At 34.1% G+C, this 21,506-nt stretch overlaps 2 protein-coding genes across 2 annotated transcripts in view; one reads left to right on the top strand and one right to left on the bottom strand.

Moving 5' to 3' along the window:
* Nucleotides 1–71: 71 nt before the first annotated feature.
* LOC122533365 (ATP-dependent RNA helicase DDX24) lies at nt 72–3,287 on the top strand. Its single transcript, XM_043663000.1, has 9 exons — nt 72–349; nt 413–1,162; nt 1,242–1,387; nt 1,506–1,798; nt 1,870–2,092; nt 2,145–2,256; nt 2,466–2,583; nt 2,664–2,841; nt 2,928–3,287. Exons 1-9 carry the CDS (start codon nt 164–166, stop codon nt 3,232–3,234), a joined length of 2,313 nt encoding a protein of 770 aa, XP_043518935.1. The 5' UTR covers nt 72–163; the 3' UTR covers nt 3,235–3,287.
* Nucleotides 3,175–21,506, bottom strand: part of LOC122533366 — a 38,065-nt gene continuing 19,733 nt past the window's right edge. Inside the window, exons 2-5 of the mRNA XM_043663001.1 lie at nt 10,708–10,851; nt 5,281–5,582; nt 4,798–5,054; nt 3,175–4,418 (exon numbers count right to left, since the gene is read on the bottom strand). Of these exons, the coding sequence (XP_043518936.1) occupies nt 3,665–4,418; nt 4,798–5,054; nt 5,281–5,582; nt 10,708–10,851 (1,457 nt within the window). The 3' untranslated portion in view covers nt 3,175–3,664. The remainder of the gene's footprint in view (nt 4,419–4,797; nt 5,055–5,280; nt 5,583–10,707; nt 10,852–21,506) is intronic.

Below are 21,506 nucleotides of genomic sequence, written 5' to 3'. Positions count from 1 at the left end.
CTTATACAGAATTTCTAGTATACTTGTTTCATGCTATGAGTATACTTACTTATCTTTCTGTTGTATATGCCTCATCCCTCACGTGTGTTTTTAATTACGTTGTTTGTGGTTATGGAAACTTAAAAATTATTTATTAATTGTAGACAACGTTAGTGTAAAAACTATGACAAAAAAGAAACATAATAATTTAAGTGGCTGGAAACCACTAAAATTAGAAGGTTCTGTATTTTCTAATAATGTTGAAGATTTAATTGGTATTGAGGAATTAACTGATTATAAATTGGAAAAGGAAAACAACAAGACAAAGATTGTAATTTGCAATGAGGAAAGCAATATCAAAAAAGATAAGGTAAATTTTAAATTAATGTAATAAACTTTGGTATATTCATGTGTTTTATCATTTGCTTTATAGGTATCACCAAAGCGTAAACGTTCTAATATATGGTTAGAAAATGATATAGATGTTAATGAACCATTATTAAAAAAAGCTAAGAAACTAAAATCTAAAGAAAAGAAATTAAAAAGAAAAAGCGATGAAAAAGTATCAAAATGTTTATCTTCAAAAAATGGTGTGGACACCAATTCTAATAATAACAATCAATTTTCTAATGAATATAATGATGAAAAAAATGATATAAATGACAATAATGCTCAACAATGGCATATATTAGGTGTACCCACTCCTATAATAAAGGCATTAAAAGATCAACAATTTTATATTCCAACTCATATTCAAGCATTAACTTTACCTCCAGCAATATTGGGTCATAGAGACATATTAGGTGCAGCTGAAACAGGTAGTGGAAAAACATTGGCATTTGGAATTCCAATTATAAACGGTATTTTACAATTAAAAAATAAGGAGTCAGATATGGAATTTAGGAAGAAAACAAGTGAAATTATTGACAATAAAGGCTGGATTTGTTCTGAGAATGAAATGATAGAAAATGATAATAGCTCATCTGAATTTGATTATGAAGAAGATGTTGAAAGTCTTAATGAAAATAATATAGGTTGTGTACGTGTAATTAATAATGTAAAAATGAATGAAACACAAAATTATATGAAGCCACTCTATGCACTAATATTAACACCAACTCGTGAATTGGCTATTCAAATTAAGAATCATTTAACTAAAGTAGTCAAATATACAGATATTAAAGTAGGTGTTTAAGAAAATATCAGTAATAAATAAATTCTGGGAATTAGTATTAATTACATTAAGTATTTATGTTATTTAGATAGCTGTAGTATTAGGAGGAATGGCTGCAGTTAAACAAGAAAGAATATTAAGTAAAGAACCTGAGATTGTAATTGCTACACCTGGTAGATTATGGGAATTAATACAACAAGGTAATCCACATCTTAACAAAGTGGATTCTATTAAGTAAGTTTCATCTCTTTCTTTCTTTTTTTTTATGAAATAGTTTTCTTAATAATAATTTTGTATAGTTTACATATATTATTAAAATAATGTTTTATATGCATTAAACAATATGAAACAGATATTTGGCTATTGATGAAACAGATAGAATGTTAGAAAAGGGACATTTTCAAGAATTGCAACAATTACTAGAAAAAATAAATACAAATGAAAGGAAAGTGAGAGAAAGGCAAACATTTGTATTCTCTGCTACATTAACTATGGTGCATGATATTCCAGAATATTTAGAAAAGAAAAAAAGGAAGCATAGTAAAAGCAAAATACAAAAGCTTACGCCAGATCAAAAATTACGAAAAATTATGGAATTGGTGGGAATTAAAAATCCAAAAATTATCGATGTCACTAAAAAATCAGGTTGTGAATTTTTTAAATCAGATAATTAAAAATAATGCATTTAGCATATTATAATTAAAATTATTCTCCAGGTACGGCCACTAATTTAACGGAATGTAGAATAGCGTGTACAATAGAGCATAAAGATTATTATCTTTATTACTTTTTGAAAAGATATACTGGTAGAACATTGGTGTTCTGTAATAGTATTGGTTGTGTAAAACGCTTAGCTACTCTTTTTGGAATACTTGATTGTAGACCTTTACCATTACATGCAAGTATGCAGCAAAGACAAAGATTAAAAAATCTTGAAAGGTAAGTTTTTTTAAATATATATACATAATTTTGAGATAATAAGAAAAATTAGATTTCAGGCGGATGAAGACGGATTATTAATAGCTACTGATGTAGCTGCAAGAGGTTTGGACATTCCAAATGTTGAGCATGTGATACATTATCAAGTTCCTAGAACAAGTGAGGTATGTTTAAATGAATATAAAGCAAATTAGCATTAAATAAACGTAATGTTAGGATATAATATCGGTGAAATAATTATTTGCTTGTTCACCTTACTTCAAAAAATGATGAAAATATTAATTTGCTCAGTTAATCAAGTTAATATGATATTATTACATGTCTAATAAAAATACAAGTTACTTTCAGTTTTATATTCGTATTTATTATTTAGAGTTATGTACATAGAAGTGGGAGAACAGCAAGAGCACAAAAGGATGGTATAACAGTTCTTATGATGGAACCATCCGAAAAGCAATATTATAGTAAATTATGTAAAACACTTGATCGAAGTAAGTGAACAAATTAAAAAAATGATATATTGTTAAAATGATCTATTAATTTTAAATGTATGCAATCGTTTAAATTCTAGCGGAAGATTTACCTATGTTTCCTGTAGTTGATAAACTGTTAATCGCAGTTAAAGAAAGAGTTGATATTGCTCGAGAAATTGATAAATTGGAATTGAAATGTCGTAAGGATAATTCGCAAAAAGGTTGGTTACGTAAAGCAGTTGAAGAAATGGATCTGGTTTTGGAGGAGGACGAAGAGTAAGATTTAACTTAATCAGAATCGTTCATAATATACATTATTAATATATGCTTTCTTTCGTAATAAAAGTAATTTTATTCCCCAGAGATTTGACAACAGAAATGAAAGAAACAGCAGATTTGAAGCATCATTTAAAAATAAAAAAGCGTCAGTTGGCATCGCTTATGTCGAAAACGATATTTCCGAAAGGTTTTTCCGGGAAATATCCTGATATCAGTACCGAATTTAAATTAAACGAAGACCACCAGAAAGCCGTTGATGTGATGAAAAAAGTTATAGAAGAAATTCCAGCGAAGAAAAAAGAAAGAAATAAAAAATCTAACGTAAATAAGAATTCTTTTAAAAGCAAAGTTCAAAGAAAGAAGAATAGGAACAAACGAAGTGTAACATGAATTCTTTTTTATTGAAAGGGAGTGATTTATAAATAAAGATTTCATACATCTTCTCTCATTCGTTTTATTTTGTAAATCTTCTCTTTCTCTTTCTTTTTTGCAATAAAACAAATTTTATTTTAAGAAAGATTGGACAGGTTTCCCCCTGCACGTGATCATATCGATCCGTTTTTTTTCTTTCTTTTTTTTTTAAGAAAAAAGCCGTCTTTTATTCTCAAAATTTTATTCATTTTCATTACTATTGTTAGTACGTATGGCAAACATATGTACATGCAATTATTACGATTTCTAAAATATTACATATCGTGGTGCTTTTTGTATAATATGATACAGATTCAATTTCTAATGGTACGTTGATAAAAATAATCAACGGGTACTCGATTATCAAACACAGCCGCATTGACTTATCGCAATAAGATTCTTTATATATTTAAAATATCGTGTTGTAGATAACTTCATCTTCTGTGCTGATAATCGAATCAATTTGATCGTTCGTTACCATCGAGTTTACGTATCGACTTTCGTCGATAATGTTGCGTGGCAGCATTGCCGGCGAATCGCGGCCTTTTACAACGATTTTGATCCTGGCCATCACGTGACTTCCGGGACACTTTTGGACTTGTGCCGCCGCGTTTTCACAAATTTCCGCGTAAATGTCATCAGCTTTGGTCCTGGTTGTTAATTTGGAAAAGGATGGCACTGGCGTGAGACTGTCTCTAACGTGGGAGTAATCGGGCTGCAATTCAACATTTGCCGGCATTTCTAAAACACTGGTGGACGCTGATCTTTGTACAAGTTGCTTGGAAGAGTTCGAGTGACTCGGATGAGAGGTAGTTTCTGGCTCCAAACTGGAGTAACGCTCTTGACATCTCATAGCGATCTCTGGTTTCACGGCAAACGTGAACGAGGCCGATTTTTTCGCAGGATTTCTGCCACGACTACCCTGGGCGAGTTTCGAAATTCGATCCAGAAACCCGTTCCGACAATTCTGTCTGGTCTGGCTCTTCTCCCTAACGGTGCTCTTCTTCAGCTGTTCCAGCCCGTCTTTCAAGCTCTGTAGAATTGGCTTCGTTTCCGGTCTCGGCTTGATTTTCTTCAGATGCATCTCTTTGAGATTTTCACCAACTGGATGCAGCTTCAGAGGTGCCACTCTTGGTTCCGTTGCACGATCTCCGACAGCCCGGCTGAAGTGGAAGAACAGGTTAGGCCACATTAGAATTATATATTTACAAATGTTCTGCATGTTTTCCATCCGCGATACGGGACACTGTACGGTATATTATTTTCTACTCCTGATCGCATATAATGTACTTTTTCCTATTGAAATGAACGCGCATATGTACACGAGAAATCGATCCTTTCGATATACCGATCTACCGCGGATAAGTATTAAAATTAAAAAAAATAGCAGATGTAATATGCAAAATCATTAATTGAATATCATTATCAACTATCGTTCATAATTATCTTTCCAGTCAAACAAATTACAAACGAGGTTAAGTTCAAATAAAGAAAATAATAACAACATCGTAAGTTAAATTGCGCAAACGTAATGTTGTTTACCTGCAGGCAGATAGTAATCGTTGCATTTTTGGCGATGCCAAAAGTCTAGCTTCTGACGGATAACCTAATCGAGCTCTTCTCACTCTTGGCGCTCCATTTCCGGTTACAACTAATTCAAGCATTTCGGGATTGTGGACTGGTCTTTCTGGCACGATGCAGCCCAAAACAATTGGCCCTCGAGTCGAGCTTTCCAATTGCATTAAACCACCGTATTCCCTCGGCAATGGTACAGGTAGTGGGCCGGCTATTAAACGAACCTGTAAACAACAGAAACTTTATGCTCTTTGTATTAATACCAACGTTGTTATTTACATTTTTCGTACTAATTGATTATTTGTAGGCTTCAAGCTCTGGTTCTTTAGATTTCTGTAAATATTCAAATGTACAGAATCTTGTAGCATAAGCAAAAGATAGAGCGTCATCAGAGTAATTAACAAGATCATGAAATAAAGAAATGAAGAAGGAACAAGGAAATAAGCTTACCCTGAGAGGCAATGGTCTTTTCGCAAGATGATGTACTTTGTACAGCACTGCATCGCTTCCGGTATCGATGCTTCCATTCTGGCAAATTGCGTAAAATTCACCTCTTGCGGATAAGGGAGCAAATACTTCTCGACCGTGTGGATCCAAGCACTGAGCGTACTGATCCTTTTCGGAAGAACTGCCGGAAATTCCGAATGAAACTGTACTACACTTCCTCGTGTCTTGAAAGACAGCTATTAATCGTAGAATTTCACCCGCTCTGATCGTGGTTTTCGTATAGTGAGCTCGTAAATTTCCATTTTCTGCAAATAGAAATTCATTAGCTTGGTATGAAAAATATCATTAGTTTTGTACGAAAGCACGGAAATGAAAGTATAAAAAAAAAAAAAAATTATAGAGACAGTGAAGAAGAATTTTTGCAATTTTATTTATAATTGAATTACTTCTTCTCTAATATATCTCTTTCAAACGTGTTTATTTTCTTTGTATTGTACAAAACATGCTGAAAACACTTTTCAATTCTTCCATACTCGATTTGATGCTGAGGTAAACATCCCCACCATTACGACACGTGTAAGGCAAAATTGTTACGCGGGGTGTCATTCAGTTGTTGATAATCGTATCGTTAGGGTAATCGTATTACGACTTGTTGTCTGTATAGTTGCGTATTTTCGTTCTTATTCTGCTATTTTGTTGCCTTCTTAGATTACTATTAGGTTCGTTTTCTTAATACATTTCTTAATACATTTATTTATTAATTTATTCAATACTATTATAATTAGGTAGCTTCTCTTTTTGTTCCTTCTTCTTTGATCGCATATTTAGCTTACAATTATACCATCAATAGCTTTTGTTGTTTATTTTTAGGACAGACTTTCAATTAGATTATTATTTTATTTTATTTTATTTTAAAACAATTGATTTTAATTGCTTGTATTTGTTTTAAATTGTCGATTCTTTTATGTACAGATTAATGGCCGGAAGGAATAGCACTTCAAATTATAAATGCTACAATGATGGTCAAGCAGTTTGGAGTTCTGGTAATTTTTCATTTATTCTAACAAAAAGTAGTTTCACATTACTCTATGCTAGTGTCATCTCATAAAATCTTAAATAATTGGACTTGAAAATATCTAAGACATGACTTAGATTCACAATTTCTGCATTTCATATTGTTATATTAGCGTTTCAATTTTTACAGTAATTATAGTAATTTTTTTAGAATTTTAATTTTTATTACACTTGAAGTTCCAAGTTTCATAGTGTGCGTTTTCTTTTTTGCATTTTCTTAAATTTTTTAAATAACCGACAAATAATATTTCACATTTTGTTAAAGGTTTTTCACAACTACCATTTCTTCTTTGTTTCTGGAAATGATTCAACACTTAGCTTCGGAAGCTAAGAATGTAAGTAACTTTGCATACTGCAATTCAATCAATTCTGTTTCTTATATTCAAAGATTGAATTATAAAATAAAACTTGCTTTAACATGCAATTTTAACATGCTTCGAGAATTATAAATTTTTAATTCTGGAATTTTTTTGTTAAAGATTACTTGTAATCTCCACTTTCACTTCAACGTTTCCTCCTTGATGACAATCTTCATTATGACGATTTCTAAACTATTTGAGCGTCAGTGACAGTGTTTTTCGCATTTAATGGTAAGTCATATACATTTTCGTTCCTCAAGTCACTCAATCATGTTATAGGACAAATGGTCTAAATCAAAACATGAGTGACTGGTTGTATTACATAAAATTTTTGACGAGCATAATGACCGTGGGTATATCTTATACCTATGAATAATAATATTTCTTTTCGTGTGTTTTACTTTTAATTCACATCGATTGTTGAATGTTAGTAATAATTAATACTTGTATAATATTGAGAATATTTGTAAATAATATTGAGACTCCAGAATAAATATAGCCATTCCTGTTATTATTTTGTCGTTATGCTCGTAGTAGTAATACTAGTTGTAGTTTGTTTCAATATTATATTTTGGCTCACCATCATCTTGGACAAATCACGGTTTTTTATCAGTGTCGCAATTAATTAATATCAATTTGAATTAGAGTTGCGAACGTTGTTGATTCGGTTTGAATCGGAGTTGTGATGAAATTATTGTCACTTTTGCTTTAGCGTTGCGAATTATGAAATATCGCTATTCTTTTCTTAAATAAACGCCTCATTTTATTTATATGCTTAAAGTTAAATTGGTTAACTTGTAATTAAATTTGTAGCATTGCGATTTTATAGCTATCGCGAATTCTTAAAAGTAGGTCTTTATTCGTATATGGACAATTATTTTTAAAATTAATGTTGCGATATTTTCCTATCGTGACTGAATTATTCCTTCAATTCAATGAATGATCGCGATTTGTGCAAATAGTGTTGCGACTATAAAATGTTCAAGATTTTTTCACTGATTCTGTCATTGATGGATCCTGGATCATCTGATGCAGCTAAAAAAGTTGCATAAAGATGGTCATATTTACATTAGGAGTCTTTTTTATATACATACATACATATATATGTATTATATTAGGAGTATTTTATACATATGGTTGTGCTGGACTTTTCAGCATTAGTATTTTCTATATTTAAATATGAATTCATCAATTAATATTTATTAGTGTCGTATAAACAATTAAAACAAATTATATATGAATTTTGAAGAATTTTTTTTTACATTTTTGTCAATTGCAAATTATTTAATAAACTGAACACTCTTTGCGATTTATTTTGACAATTTTTCATTTAAAGTTAAATACAATAAGTTAACGCTGAATAGGATAAGGAATTGTAAATTATATATTATAGATACCAAATAATATAAGCAGCTTGCTTTGCGATTATTTTCTTATGTTATTAGAAAGTTTACTAGGCAATTAAAAAATTCTCGTTAATTCTTGAACAGAGCAGTCAATATAAAGCAGTCAATTTCAATGGAAACTTTTCGCATTTTTTCTTAACATTTTTGATAAAGTAATATTTTTCTTCAATTAAATAACTTCATTGAATAATTTCATTCTTCAAGATAATTTTTACTACTTTCAACGATCTTTTTTTAACTCTCATCATATATGATACTTTTCATATCGTATCTAACGCGATTTCCGAAATCGCGAGATACGAAAAAATATCGAATGTCAGGACTATTCTGTACTTTCTCTGTGGTTAGATCATTTGCGGTTTCGGCTGGAATTCTTGCCGTTTGCGGTTTGCCAGTTGCGGTCGTGAAGCTTTCCTTCGCGTTTTGTTCTGGTTTAGAACTGACCGAGACGAATATCGTCTTATGGCCATAAACGAAAATTGGGTAACTCCGTTGTAACAATTTCTGGTTGAAAAATTAATATTAGTAAAGTTAATAAAAAAATTAATATTAATAAATATTATAAAATTCATAAAGTTGACGTTGTGAGAAACAGAGATGAGTGTTCTTTACTCTATCTTTTACGTGATTTCATGAGTCTTTATCCAAAGTTTTTATTCTGCTTTATTACATATGTACAATATACATATGCATATGCATTGCGTATTATGTAATTTATATACGTTGTTAATCTCATGCTTTCTATAATATATAATAGGTGAAAGAATTTTCTATCGATTTTTTTGAATTATACTCTTAAACAGATGATTATGAATTTACATAAAAATTTACTGTCTAATCGTTTCTTTCGTGATTGAAAATAGTACGACGTTATTTTAGAATAAATATTCAGTAATAATAATGATCTATCTTGGTATTGAACAATGTTTTCAGTCTTATTAATTCTTTTCGACGGTACAAGTTTTCATTTTATAGAAAACATAATTAAATATAGCATCTCACTTGGGATTAATATCGATAATTCCAGCATGTAAAACAGAAACAGAAATTTTGCTTTGTATATTTCCGCCGCTATATACTCTATTTACCGCATTTAACTTTCTGCTACCGCTTCAAACGTATAATTTGCGCATTCCCCATATATTTCTCTTTTTACCAAGTTAGAATACGAACGCTGATATTTATATGCATTTAGGTCAAGAACGTTGCTGCTTGACATTACGATATTACGTTCACGTGTGTCATTAATTCTCTCCTTTTTTGCTCTCTTTTCCTGTCTCTTGCTTCCTTTACCTTTTCTACTACTTTTGATTCTACCCTTTTCGCTCATACTTAATTTCTTCCTTGCTCTACCGAGATTACGTACTATGCTTTCCTTCCTCTTTTATTCATATCTACGTTTCATATCTTTTTAGCTTTTGAATCATTTGTTGTTTTATTTTAAATATTTACATTTTTATGTTTCTAGAGTATTATTATGTCTATTTTTTTCCTCATTTGTTCCACTTTTTTCCGTTTATGTACTTTCTCTCTCGTTCTTTCATTTTACGTCTACGTTTTATTACATTTTGTATCATCTCTGTATCTTCTTAATAATTATGTTGACATCATTGTTATGTTTCTTATACTGAGGAGAATTTATCTATAATCTATCTATAGCATTTTGGTATAATTAAATTATTAAATTAAAACTGAAAGTCCATCTGAAAATGTTAATTTTGTTTGTTTATATATAGAGGAATTTTAGTACAATATAAATAAATTGGGGGAAAAATATTTTTACTTTTTAACTCTCTTACAACTGGTAACTTACAGCTTGGTAAGTTCATTCGAGTAATAACATTTCCGGTTCAGATATTCTACAAATTCAGTGCGACGCGACGCGATAATAGCTCAGACTGGGAACATTAACAGAGATACTAATGCTAATCAAGAGATCCTAACGGCAAAAAAGTAATTCATTCATTGTATAATTAACAAACTCATGCATACGTCGCTCACGTACGAAAGTATTCGTACATTTACCACAGAAGAACTTTCATACGTGTTGCATAAAACACTTTGAAATTTTATTAATATTGTAATGAGAAATGAAACAACAATTATGATTAAATTAACATTTGAAACGCATCTGAGAATATGTATAAAAGTTACACTTAAGATGATTGAATCTTAAGTCTCAAGAACATAATAGGCGTGGAAGATGGTTCCAGTAAAAATTAGGCTTATTAATATAATTGTTTAAATGCTTTTGTAATTCAAATATATCCATTTGTTCGTGTTTGATAATATTAATTCAGATTGACATAATATCGTTGATTGTTAAATCTCATTACAATGTTAGTATTGATATGATGGATTGTGGTTGTTTAAATAATTTCGTACTTTGAATATATTTCCAAATTTGCTTCAACCTTGATCATATCGCAATTATGTTAGTTAAGTCTTGGCAACATTTCAATTGTAATAACATTTCAAAGTGGTATCGTTCAAAATGTTGAAATATTTTTGTGAGAAACTGTACACGACGAGTTTAGAGCTTATTATTATTATCTATTTACTGCTACTTTGTTATTGCTATTTTCACTTACCCATTTTCGAGTGGGTCAAGATATATGCCCTTAAAGGTGCAGCCAGAAGAAATGCTGGTACTCCTGCTCGTACTAAGGAATCCACTCTTCTGTAGACTCTCGCACTACCCGTGGTATTATTGCCCGATATCACAGAAAACCACCCTGAAATTGAAAGAAATTGGAAATCCACTTTCATGTCTTGACTTATGAATCGAAATCGTACAGTTGATTGATATATATCTTACACCGTCTTCCAATAAACCATAAATCGATTTTTACAATTACTCTCGTTTGAAAAAAAAAAAAAGAAAAAGGAAAGAAAAAGAAAAATTGAAAATTACAAAGAGTATTGCAAGAAGAATGTCGCAAGGCTCTATAGTGTTCTTATGATAATATTTCAGGGGAGGGATTTGCGTAGAAGCATTAGGCGTGTATAATACTTTCTACGATTGAATGCAAATTTCACTACTCAATTGCTTCGAGAGTAATGATATTCAGACACGGGAACGACCATTGATGATTGTTCGTAATGTGCCAATGTAATTTATTAATAAGAGAATTGACATTTATGTTTCATTATTCTTGCCGTGTTTCCCCCCCCCCCCCTCCTCTACGCTTGCAAATTAATTCTCTTGTATCTTTCATTTATAAGGACGCTGAGCTTCAATACGCTTCTTTATATTCCACTTTAATATTGAAATCGTTGCGATGCGCAGCTGTTTCATCTCGTCGCTGTAAAAAATGTTTCAAGGCTGACTGGCAGAATCTCTTTTTCTTTTTTTCACATGAAAAGTTTGATGAATATATCGTCCGTCAGGCTGCATTATGAATAATGGATGATGCAGCGAGTAGCAATAATGTCAGTAATAAGATAGTGGGCAAAGTAGAAGAATGACCTGCAACACATATTTTATGTGAAATTATCGAGTCAAAGTAAATTGTGAAGCAATAAGCCAAGTAATTATGGATGAAAACAATGAAAAATGATACATGAAAATTGGAAATTATAGTATCAAGTTGGTGCACATGAAATATCGCTTTTTTTTCAAAGCACGTCAATATCCATTAAATCTAAGTTATAATTCTATAATATAATTCTTAAAGTTATAATATAAATCTTAAAGTTATAATTTTATTGAGAAACTTGAAATTTATCATAAATATACTATATTTGTCATTGAGAAAATTCACGAAACTTGGAGAAGGTTAAAGACTTTTTTATTCCATCCGAGAAACTTTTTTAATTATTTTACATTTATAACGTTCTGAATTCGGAAATTGATGATCTCTACAGATTTGAGAGTCGTCGAGTTATAGAGACGACTACAGTAATTTATATTAGATTTAGTGAATGAATTTGGAATATAATTTAATTCCATTCTATTCTGTACTTTATATTCCCTCGTGATCGAAGTTAAATTAAAAATCCTAAATTATCAATCTCCAATTAACTCTAAATTATCGGATAGATGGGCTAATTAAGGGATAAAGATACACAGATTCGTCGCGCCAACTATTCATATAATTAATCTCTCTCGTTTTAATTATGCCTTTTATTACAAAAGTCTACAAAATCTCTCTCGTCACTCAAGCACGAAATAAAATAACACCCTTCGCTCGGATATCTTCGCAACAACGTGTACGACCACGATAGCAAGTCGTAGCAAAATAGTATACCGATCGGACAAGCTTAATTCACGAATTTACACGAGTTGAACGTTTTTTCCACCCACGCGTGCAAGCGCTATATATTGACGAGCATGAAGTGTTTCGTAAAAAATAGAGTTTTCATATGGTCGAGCGCTCTTTGTACGCACGGGCTCTGATATATCCGTGCAACTGATCCGGCTCGTAAATCAGCCGGGACATTTTCAGATATCGCCCCGCGAACGAACAGATTTACGTTCAGGTTGGGCGCGCGTAAAAACGGCCGGCCGTATTAGCAGTCGTTTCATACGAGTACTCAATTATCCTTCTTATAAAGTCGTGCGCGGACAGCATAAGTTACGGGACACTAAACAAAATACCTTGCAGCTTACCGTTTCGTGACATTAACGGGCTTTGTTTCGTAATATATTACGTGCAAGTAATTCGCGCGTTATATCGCGCTCGAACGAAAAGAACGCGCAATCGCCGTGCAGGCATTGAATTATATTCCACCCTTACATGCTCCTCTTTGGTTCCTGCGATCGTATATGTGCGTGTGTATCAGAGACGATGGTCTTTTACCAGCCTGTACACGAAACTGATGACATACAGGTAGAGATGGGATCGAGTACCTTGCGTACAAGTTTCCTCTTACGAGTTAATATTAAAATCAATTATTCAAAAATGAAATTTTTTTTTTTCGTAATTCATTTATTCTTAAATATTCCACAGTTTGATTTAGAACATTATTTTATTAAATTTTTATTGTAAATATTAATAAGAATATTAATATTTAATTGTAAATATTAATAAGAATATATAAATGTAATTTGAGTATATCTCATCGTGGATTATCAAATTGAAAAGATTGAAAGCCATATTATTTTATTTCAATGATTCGACATTTAATAATAAAAATTTTATCTCATATGAATATAATAGAGTATCTAATCCTAGTCTATTCTTTAATTTTAATATATTTTCATCTATAATATAATTTTATAATAATAATAAATTTATACTATTAATATTAATTTAAATTTCACCTGAAATTAATTAATGTAATCTTTCTATAAAAGTTCGAAACTTTTAAGGTGGGATTTTTGGATATTTCTGGCTTTACTCTATGCGATTTTCAAATGTATGCGTGAACTGCGCCTTCGAAGTACGTCTGATGCGCATGCTATGATGTGACACGCACATGTCTGATACGCATACTATATATCTAACACGCATGAGATCCAAATCCCCTTTATATCTAAATCCCATTTTCATATTGATGATCTTTCCAATGCAATTTTCGCAAATGCGTTCGCCTCTTCTTTTTTCTTCCATTTTGCTAAAAATCGATTCAAACATGCGCTATAATCTAATCTGACAATTAATAAAAAACGATCGATAATACAGTTCAGGGAATTCTCGAATGACACAGTACGGATGGACGATTTTTACATGCGATTTAAAAACAAGAATATGCTTCTCCATTTTATGTCTGATCTTTGAGCTTTCTTTTCTCCTTATAATAAACACCTAACCTAGCTTATACCACTATATACGTAGTACTTACGAGTACATAAGTGTAGACTTTCAGAATAATTTTTGCTGAAACGTGCTTACTTTCGAGTAGCATCTGAAACCCACGAAAATTTAATTTAGATTCGTAACTACGATGATACTTTGTAGTATCTGAGATACTATCCGTAGATATCTTGTATAGCTTAATCCCATCGCTACGCGCAGGTATATAGAGAGACTGCTACGATGTTGCGACGAGAAACGCGAGAAGAAATATAACAAGACGCTTTTAAATTGTGGTTAATCACGGCTGGTGAATGCCAATGCGTGGCTTCGTATGTGCATATTAAAATTATCTCGCCAGCTGTTGTTATAGCCGGAAATTCGAGTAATTACGACACAGTTCAAGCGAACCAAAAATGTCACCAGAGTAGGGAGACCCTGCCTTTTGATTTCCGCCGGCGTGTTTCACTAGGGAGGAAGAGAAGGAATCGATGCACGCGCGAGCGAGTGCCCGCTTCACTCGGGCAATTAGCGAATGCCACGCAATTTCCAATGGAACACGCCGGAAACCGTTCGGTTTTCTTCTGGCTGTAATTGGTCGCGTTCTTCGGGGCTGTGCTTGCGAGAGCTCAGCCGCGACTACGGAATGTGACAGGTTATTGCGTTTTCCTTTGATTTATCTTTAGGAACAATAGCCTCCCTTCCGAATTTTTCCCTACTACGAAACTGATATGTGTTTGTATAAGGTCAAACGAATTTCTGTTAAAGCGAGAGATGCAGAGATAGATATTTCGCAGATTTTTTAGTTTGAGCGAGATTGAAATCATGGAAGAGACGTTTAATATCGCGCGTGATTTTAAGATACGGTGGATGCGCGTATAATCAAGCGTTGGCTCCCATACTTCATTCCGGTTGACGTTTATGGCTTGTAAGATCACCGAAACCAACTATTGGCAAGAACGTGAAATATTATCAGTTTAACGGGTGTATTTGTACACGGACGTTAATTACATTTGTGGGAGTGATGACTTTAACGTGTACAGAAATGCAAGGGTGTCGATTTGTCAGAGTAACATTTTTCTCACATTTCAAGATGTCGCTTTACGATCCTTGATCTGTAGCGACCTCTACTTTGAAGTATTTAGATCAACGATATCTATGTTCATTAAATCGTTCCGTCGAGATGTGTATTTAATATAAACAACAGAATATTTAAAAATTGCTAGTAATTTTATTATCACCATGGAAATGTTTACAGACACTTATATATATTGTAACCATAGTAGAAATTCNTTCATTCGTTATTTAACTTTCATTATTTAATCTTCATTAAATTATTAGTAATTATATATTTTGTTATATTGATAATATTTTTATATAAGCTACTAAAATTAATTGCGGAGTTATTATTTATTTGTAGTATTGTGATGTAAATTTAAATTATCATAATTACTACAATCTACTTCTTTCTTTTTCAAACTCCACGAGAACTTTCACGTTCAATTCATTGCTTCTTTTAAAAAATTGACGAGCATTTTACGTAAGCAATTCGCCACCAGCTTTAAATGAACCGAGTACAGACAAAGTTAGAGAACGAACAACAATTTTGTCCACAATACTGCATAAAAATGTGGGTATAAAAACTCTGCTCTCGATTTTCTCAAACGACTTGACAATTTTGTTCCTTTTTTATCTCCTCGCGCGCAGAACTAGTGGTTACAAATCAGTTCAGACAGAGATGAACCACAATAACAGGACGCAGAACAATTTCCAAAGTAATAAACATCTTTCGTTCGTCCGTTCGAAGCGTCAAAGCAACTTAGGTTTCGCGCTTTAGATTTCTTCCAGCGTTGTTTTCCTCCGACTGTGTGTGACTCGGCTCTTTCTCCTCGGGTCCTCCTGATGCCCTGACGATCGGAGCGACCGATTCGTTTTATTCTTCGTTTCGATCTGTCCCCTTCGCCGATCTCCGGAATCGACCGCAACGATCCGACGAAGAAACGAAATATCGGCCGGCCTTCCTGGTATTGCCGCGGCCCCCGTGGCATTATCCGTGTTTTGCCTCGTTTTCTCCGTGCTGCGGCGCGAGATCGAAATTGCCGTTATGTCATTCGTAACGGGCTTCCATACTACGTCCTCTGGGAGGACTGCTCTGCTCACCGCGACTAGTTGGCCAACGTTTCGAATCGGTGGGCGTGTACGACTTGCAGGCAAACGGCAATTTTACGCTCTCCGAGTCCCGTGTTTTCCATTTCGTTTCGTCGATCGCAGGTAACCGCGTGTAATACACTGTTCTAACGTCGTTGCTAATTTACGAACTTCCACCGTGGAGGAAACAAGGTACTCTGTATCGGCGGACGATTTTCAAACGAGGTTACGATCCTCTGTATCCAAAGAAAAAAAATTCCGCGTTGTTGTCCGTTCGTGAATCTTTCACCAAACATTCATACACGCGAATAAAGAAATCGTTATACTTGAGCGGAGATTTGTCCTCGGAGATCGTTGAAAGTGTCGCAATTTGACTGGGAGAGATTTCGGGGTATTTAAATCCCCCTTCGCTAGTGGACGGATTTAAATCGCCAGGCGAAGTTTAAATAAATTATTGCATTCCCTATATTTTCAAAGTTAATCAAATCAAACAAAGACTCGAGCTACTCGAAACAAGAAGAGGGAGTCGGTATATCAGACATTCGGCTCTCTCAGATATTATATAATTGTCGATATATCGGACGTTAGTGCTTAAAAGGTTAGTGTATACACTCGAAACTGGAACGTAGAAAAATTCACAAAATTAAATTCATTGGCTAGACAGTCTAGTTATGACGTACAAGCGAAGCCAAAATGCGTTGCTTCGCTAGTGGACGGATTTAAATCGCCAGGGGAAGTTTAAATAAATTATTGTATTTCCTATATTTTCAAAGTTAATCAAATCAAACAAAGACTCGAGCTACTCGAAACAAGAAGAGAGAGTCGATATATCGGACATTCGGCTCTCTCAGATATTATATAAGTGTCGATATATCGGACGTTAGTGCTTAAAAGGTTAGTGTATACACTCGAAACTGGAACGTAGAAAAATTCACAAAATTAAACTCATTGGCTAGACAGTCTAGTTATGACGTACAAGCTTAAATAAATTATTGTATTTCCTATATTTTCAAAGTTAATCAAATCAAACAAAGACTCGAGCTACTCGAAACAAGAAGAGAGAGTCGATATATCGGACATTCGGCTCTCTCAGATATTATATAAGTGTCGATATATCGGACAGTACTTAAAATTAGTACTTGAAAGGTTAACGTATACACTCGAAACTGGAACGTAGAAAAATTCACAAAATTAAACTCATTGGCATCTAGCTAGACAGTCCAGTCACGACGTACAAACGAAGCCAAAACGCTAAGTTGGTTACGAGAAAAAAAAAAAAATTCCTATCGGCCGCCCCTCCGGTTTGTCAGAATCGATACGTTTCCAAGTGATCGAGAGAGAACTCTTTCGACGTTGCTCGTCGAGAGTAGAGAGATATCGTTCATCGATCCAACTCGAGAGCCAACATCCCGGCAACCTCTTGTTGTCCAGTCTAGCTCGAAACCTGCGGTGGCGGGGAAAAAGCGCGGCCTAGAGACCTGAAATAAATCGGGGATTCGCCGTGTTCGCGGTTGGTGGTCTCTCCCGGTGGAAGGACGAAGGGATGTAGCCATTTAATAGGAGGGAAATACACGACGTTTCGGTTTCGCTCGCAAAAACCATCGTTCGAAAGTTGGACGACGATAGCTGGCGCGCGCGCCCCGCGGCGGTAATGGCAGGCGAGCCTGAAGCAACGGGGACACGGTAGCCGAGTGGTCGGCTGATCGAAGGTCGGCTGGTTCTTTTGGTCGTCGCTAATTGATTTAAGAATGCGCGCACGCTGCGCGTCGAATCCCGGCCTTTAAGGTTCGTGCTCGAGCGCAACAGCGCAGCGCGTTGCTACCATCGTCGCTGATCGTTCGTCCTGGAATGCCAGACCGAGCCTAGCTACCCACCACCGGCAGGCCGAAATCTTTGGCCCATCTTCCCCCGTTTCGTCCCTTGTAATCGTGGTGTTTTAGTTTTGATACGGCAGCGGGAACACGGAGAACGCATTTGGGCAACGTTTGTGCCGTGTTTCGGGATTGGGAACGCGAGGTTTACTTCAAAAGAAGGATGGATCTTACCCGTTTGTCTTGATAATTTTTCCAGGGAAATTGTTGAATTTCAAGAAGCATCGAGTTCTTTATACATACGTACGTGTATTCGTAGGGTCAAGGAAATTTCTTCTTTAATTATACGCCATGTTCGATTCATCTTCAATTATATCAGGCGTACAAATTAATTCATAGTCTTTGTTATTAATTAATTGCAATTTTATTTTGAGTTTAAATTTTCTTCTTTCTGTGTTAATTATCAGATAATGTCAAGCAAATTATATAAATGTCATATAAATATTAAATAAATCTCTTCATGTTTCGATTATTTTGAAAAATACAGCAACAAAAGAAATGATATATTCCCTAGATTGGTAACTTCGTCGCGTAGTTTGTCAAGAATTTCTTAAATGACAGCGATTCTATTTATACCACAGAATAGAAAAATATCGCCCTTTTTTATCTTTCAACGCTAAAACTACGTCTAAACTAGGTATTTGTACACTTTACAAGAATAAACCGCCCATTAACAGTCAGAAGCCCAAAGACAGAGACACGGAATTAACTCAAACATAAACCTGACTTCTCAAAATGACGTACAAAGAGTTTTAGAATATCTCAGAAACACACACTACTACTACACACATGTCTAATGACCGTCGCTGTCGATGCGACGTGAAAGAAAAAGCAACGAAGAAAAAGGAAACAAATGTCCAAAGATGCGAACGCAGAAAATTTCCATGAATTGGTTTTCACCGCGCCGGCGTTAATTAATCTCTAGGGAAAATAGAAACCGAGTGTGATTTCTCGAGTCGTCGCAAGAATCGTACAGGGGGAGCGTGTACACTCCGGAAAAAGAAACGTTGCAAACGCTAGTATAACACTCGTTGGTAATCAGCGGGGAATTGCACAAACGGGCTTCCTCCACTTTCCATTTCCACGCCCGCATCCGACATATGTACATAGTTAACGCGACTTGCCTGTTTGCGTTTGCATTCAGATTACAATCGAAGAGATTGTCGTATCCGTTGGAAAAATCCATTGAAAAGCCGGCACGAAACGAGGGAAAAGAGGAGTCACACGAACCCGGCAGCAGTTCCTTTCGTTCGCATCGACTTCCTCGACTTCTTAATTAGGCTACCGGCTATCAGCTGCTTACGCAATTAATGATGTAATTACATGGCTTTCCGATTAATTATTCAAGAGTGATGAGACGTTCCCTCTGAGAAACAACAGCCGTGTCAAAGTCATTGTCAGCGGCAGTCGACTTTGGGTAACACTTTGCCTTTTGTTTGGCGATTCTGTATTCGCTAAAATGGGAGAGGATCGTTCTGGAAATGGAATTTTTCAAATTCCTCATGCATAGCTGTTTATACGAATGTTAGATTGAAACGAGATTTTTAACATTTTTTCAAGCATACACACTGGAATCTTATACACATTATATGTGTTTTAAAGATAACAATTATATTAATTATTACCATCAGAAATTGATTACTATTAGGTACCAATTTGTTTGAAAGATCACGCTAACATTAATCCAGCTGTAATCTTCGAATTTTTCAGTTTTACTCTTAGTTTAGGAAAGACGGATAGTTAATTATCTTAACCGAGAAATCATATATATAAACTAAGAATTTTTCTAGGTTTTGTTTAAACTCGGTACATTTAATTTTTTACTACTAATCTCTCAATGAATGATAGTGACATTTTATTCACAATTCTTTTCAATCAATTTATATTATTATAAATTCTATTTTATATTTTATATTACATTTATATTATTATAAATTCTATTTTATATTATATTTATATTACTATAAATTCTATATATATAAATTCTATTTTTTAATCCCTTGCCTCCCAATCTTCTTTTTTTACTCATCTTAGACAAATATATCAGATAAATAAATTTGTTTCATTAAAAATAAAATAAAATTCTATATAATAAAATATTAAAATTTATTATAAATATTAAAATATATAGTAAAGTATTAAAATTTATTATAAATATTAAAATTCTATATAGTAAAATATTAAAATATTGAAGTTTTCCATAGAATTTGTTTACGTTTTGTTTTCAATCTAAAGAATTGAGAATCTAGAATTTAAATTCGAATTTCTTCTCTCTCGCAAATCAAAATTACAGTTCATATCACGACATGAAACATTGGTCTTGCAAACAAAAAGGAATTATAAAGAATTCGATTCCACCCAAGTCCTCTAAAAATTTAAAAAAAAAAAAAAAAAAAATTGATGCACATACCGTTGGTTCGTTTTATCTGAACTCAACAGAAGCGCCGCGTAAAAGATCACAAGTCCAAACTGACTCGCTCGAGCCACACTTTTATCGCGCGTTTGTTCGAACAGTCGGCGGAAGTGACGCATTGCAGAACAGAGCGCGTTGCAGCGCCATTTTCAGCACGTGGCCCAGGCTTAACTTTCAAAACACGGGCGTTGAATAAAGCCATGTGTCGTGGCGGCCTACCCTCGTCCCAGAGACTGTAAATGGCTCTGTAAGATGGTGAAAGAAGCCGTGCTTAAGGTTGTTACCCCCTCGAAGGAACCAGATGTTTGCATGATCCAGGTGCGCCTACAAGCTCCCACGTCACATTGTAACGCTCTTCAGGAATTAATTCTGGCCGAGAGTTTTCTCCGGGCTCGTGAAAGGAGCTCTCTCTCTCTCTCTCTCTCTCACTCAGCCCTTCCTTTTCAATGAAATCGACAATAGGTCCGCGCGATTCCAGATGCCTACCTTCTCTTCGGGATCGAGGATTTTTAAACGTCACGGCACGCTGCCCGGAATGCCTGCACGCTGGGTTTTCCCTTCGGTTCTAACGATTAGCGTCGCTCCCTTTTTGCGGTATTTGGTTTCAAGATGTGCCCCGCTTATCGCGAAAAAAGCACGGTAGAAATTGTTCGGAGCCACGGTGTTCAGACATCTGGCTCGTACTTCCAGCTGTTTCTCTCGTTTTCCTTGATATTTCTCATCGTATACACGGTGTTTCTCCTGACATTACCATCTTGACTTAGGCCGTTATCATTAGTTTCATGTCATTCCTTTCTTTTTTTTTTTCTTCGTGAGCAGAAGTTCCAAGGTTAATTTTGATTTTTTGAAGTAGAATTAAATTAAACCATGGTTTAGAATGATTGTGTCATCGAAAAATTGGTAATCTAGAATATTCAATTTTGAATGACGTGCATGAAAGACTGCAGATAATGATAATCGAGACAGTGATATCAGACGAGACACTATGTACACTGGGTTAATCATCTAATTCTGTCATTTCGATCCTTCAACGTAGTTTTCGTTTCAATCTAATACAATTCATTTATAAGAAAAAAAAACTATAAATCAAGTCTACAGAAGGCAAACTGTCTTTCAAACTGTTATACTACTTAGAACTAAAAATATTGATATTTCCCAGCAATCCGTTATTTTAATTGACGGTAGAAGGTTTAAATTACTCGTAAAGTAATTGTTGTGTG

Source organism: Frieseomelitta varia, unplaced genomic scaffold (genome assembly GCF_011392965.1).
Source record: "Frieseomelitta varia isolate USP_RPSP 00005682 unplaced genomic scaffold, Fvar_1.2 scaffold_522, whole genome shotgun sequence".
Classification (NCBI taxonomy): domain Eukaryota; kingdom Metazoa; phylum Arthropoda; class Insecta; order Hymenoptera; family Apidae; genus Frieseomelitta; species Frieseomelitta varia.
Note: the sequence above shows the minus strand (reverse complement) of the source record. Positions and strands in the feature narration are given on the sequence as shown.